Source organism: Phoca vitulina, unplaced genomic scaffold, assembly GCF_004348235.1.
Source record: "Phoca vitulina isolate PV1807 unplaced genomic scaffold, GSC_HSeal_1.0 scaffold117, whole genome shotgun sequence".
Taxonomy (NCBI): Eukaryota; Metazoa; Chordata; class Mammalia; order Carnivora; family Phocidae; genus Phoca; species Phoca vitulina.
In genome coordinates this window covers 473422-476056 of record NW_022589820.1, presented here as the reverse complement: position 1 = coordinate 476056, position 2635 = coordinate 473422, and the positions used below count along the sequence as shown (strand labels likewise).

Below are 2635 nucleotides of genomic sequence, written 5' to 3'. Positions count from 1 at the left end.
AAAGACCTTCACTCTCACTCCGGGATGTAGCAGGGGAAGTTGGTGCAGTCATGCGGCTCCTGAAATGGAGAGGCTGGGACACAGGGAGGTGGCCCGGGGAGCGCGCGCCCAGCCACCCCAGGTCAGTCTGGAACGAGCTCTAGACAACAGCGGGTGAAGGGCTCGGGGGCGGCGGCCGGGCAGGGAGCGGTCCCAGGGCCCTCGGCTACCCGCCCAGGCCAGCGGTTTCCCTAACTCCAGCTGCCGGGGGCGCCTGTGATTGGCTAAGGGCCGATGGCCGGCGCGCGGATTGGCTGTTCGGGGACCAGGGGCCGGGCCCGCGGGGCAGAGTCCGCCCCCGAACCTTCAAATAGGAAGCCCCCGACAGGCTCCCGCAGATCCGAGGCTGTGCTGCAGACTTGCCGGGGCCGGGGACAGGAGGCGGTGAAACGAGCGCTCGGGCGCAGAGGCACCAGGGCCCGTTCAGGGCGCCAAGCCGCTCCACCGAGGCACCGCCGCGCCCCGCCCGGAGGCTCGGGGGCCGTCGGGCGCCCGTCTCGCCTCCAGCCATGGGGTCGGCGGCGCTGGAGATCCTCGGCCTGGTGCTGTGTCTGGTGGGCTGGGTGGGCCTGATCCTGGCGTGCGGGTTGCCCATGTGGCAGGTGACTGCCTTCCTGGACCACAACATCGTGACGGCGCAGACCACCTGGAAGGGGCTGTGGATGTCGTGCGTGGTGCAGAGCACCGGGCACATGCAGTGCAAGGTGTACGACTCGGTGCTGGCGCTGAGCACCGAGGTGCAGGCGGCGCGGGCGCTCACCGTGGGCGCAGTGCTGCTGGCGCTCGTCGCGCTCTTCGTGACCCTGGCGGGCGCTCAGTGCACCACCTGCGTGGCCCCCGGCCCGGCCAAGGCGCGGGTGGCCCTCACGGGCGGCGCGCTCTACGCACTCTGCGGGCTGCTGGCGCTCGTGCCGCTCTGCTGGTTCGCCAACATCGTGGTCCGCGAGTTCTACGACCCGACGGTGCCCATGTCGCAGAAGTATGAGCTGGGCGCGGCGCTGTACATCGGCTGGGCGGCTTCCGCGCTGCTCATGTGTGGCGGCGGCCTCGTGTGCTGCGGCGCCTGGGTCTGCGCTGGCCGCCCCGACTTCAGCTTCCCAGTCAAGTACTCCGCGTCGCGGCGGCCCACGGCCACCGGCGATTATGACAAGAAGAACTACGTCTGAGGGCGCCAGACTCGGCGGGGCCCCTCGCGCTAGCCACTCCCACGAGCCGGACGACTGGCTAGGGGAGCCCCGCATGCACGGAGGAACGGCCGGCTCTGTGCCTGGACGTGGCGCACCGACTGACTTGAGACCCTTCTCGCGCCCGCAGCCCGTTCTCTCCAATAGCCACTAGCCGGGCCCTGGGCCGCGCCCTGCCCTGAACAGGAGCCACGCACTTGGGAGGACTTGCTGGGTTTCTTTTTCTGTGCGCAGAGCTTGCTCCGATGTGGGTGGGGCGCGTGTCCCTTTGGCTGAGTGGACAATGGACTGAAACGCCAATTCCCTCCTGGACCCTCAGGGTCTTGGATGCCGTCATCCTCCCCAGCGGCTCCAGCTGATTCCAGTGGGGCAGACCAAGAGCCCAGGGGCCCCAACCTGGGCTGCCAGAGGGATGTATACAGCTGGCCTTTACCGCATCAGTGGGGCCTGAGCCCAGGGGGACTAAAAGACTTGGCCTGGACCTCCCTGCCTCACCCCAGCAGCTCCCCAGGAGATGCTGATGGGCACCAGATCCTGAGTGTGGAGCTGGGGCCCTGCCCTCCTTTGCAGCTTGTGGGGAGGGTAAGAATTTGCTTAGTAAATGGTTTGAATACCCTCCCACCTGTGTCCTGTCCTCTGTCCAGTCACTACTTGTGCCCAGCAGCCCCCTTCATCCACCCGCCCACCAACTGCTCCCTGAAAGGCTTTTTCTGAGACCTCCCAGGACTCCCCCTGTGTTCCAGAAGATTCATGGCCTGATCCCTGGCCCTCCCTGCTACCCAGTCACCTTCCTACTGGGTGGGAAGCACAGCTACAGTTTGCGGCAACCCAGGAAGGTGAGATCTGTAGTCAGAAGAGCCTGGGGAGAGGATGACACAGACCCCAGGAGAGGATGCAGGTTGGAAGTCCACCCCCCATCACCCAGCCACTAGCCAGTGTGGAGTCTTTGCAGTCAAATGCTCTACCACTGAGCTATACCCCCAAGTGTGGAGTCTTTGGATGCAGGAAGTGCTGAGGGTGGGCTGCCAGGCTGCTGGCTTTGAGAAGAGGCTGGCTCCATGCACCACAGGTTGGGTCTTTTCCCCCTGCCCTCTCAGGGCTTGCCTATCTGTGGATTGCACCAAATGGCCAGACATCTGTAAAACACTGACTAGGACCTTCCGGCTAACAGTGCAGCAGGAATAGGGGCGAATCCAGGATGTGTGCTGGGCTCCAGTGGAGCTAGCGGCGGGCCACAAGCATGTTGCTATGGGAAGGAGGCACTTGTGCAGGTTGCCTAGAGAGTGCCTGGGCAGGGCTCCAGCCCCTTGGTCCTGGCTCTTCTGCTAGTCTCAGCACAGCTCTGTGCAGGGCCTGTGCTCATCTTGCTGGCCTGGCAGCCAGCCCAGACTTGTGCTGACCATTAGCACCTC

The 2635-nt window shown here is 65.2% G+C and overlaps 1 protein-coding gene across 1 annotated transcript; it reads left to right on the top strand.

The window, feature by feature from the left end:
* The first annotated feature begins 273 nt into the window (after positions 1 to 273).
* CLDN5 (claudin 5) lies at positions 274 to 1841 on the top strand. Its single transcript, XM_032398566.1, is given in 3 exon segments — positions 274 to 429; positions 431 to 477; positions 512 to 1841. Coding segments are annotated over 3 exon segments (897 nt in total). The 3' UTR covers positions 1206 to 1841.
* Positions 1842 to 2635: the final 794 nt, after the last annotated feature.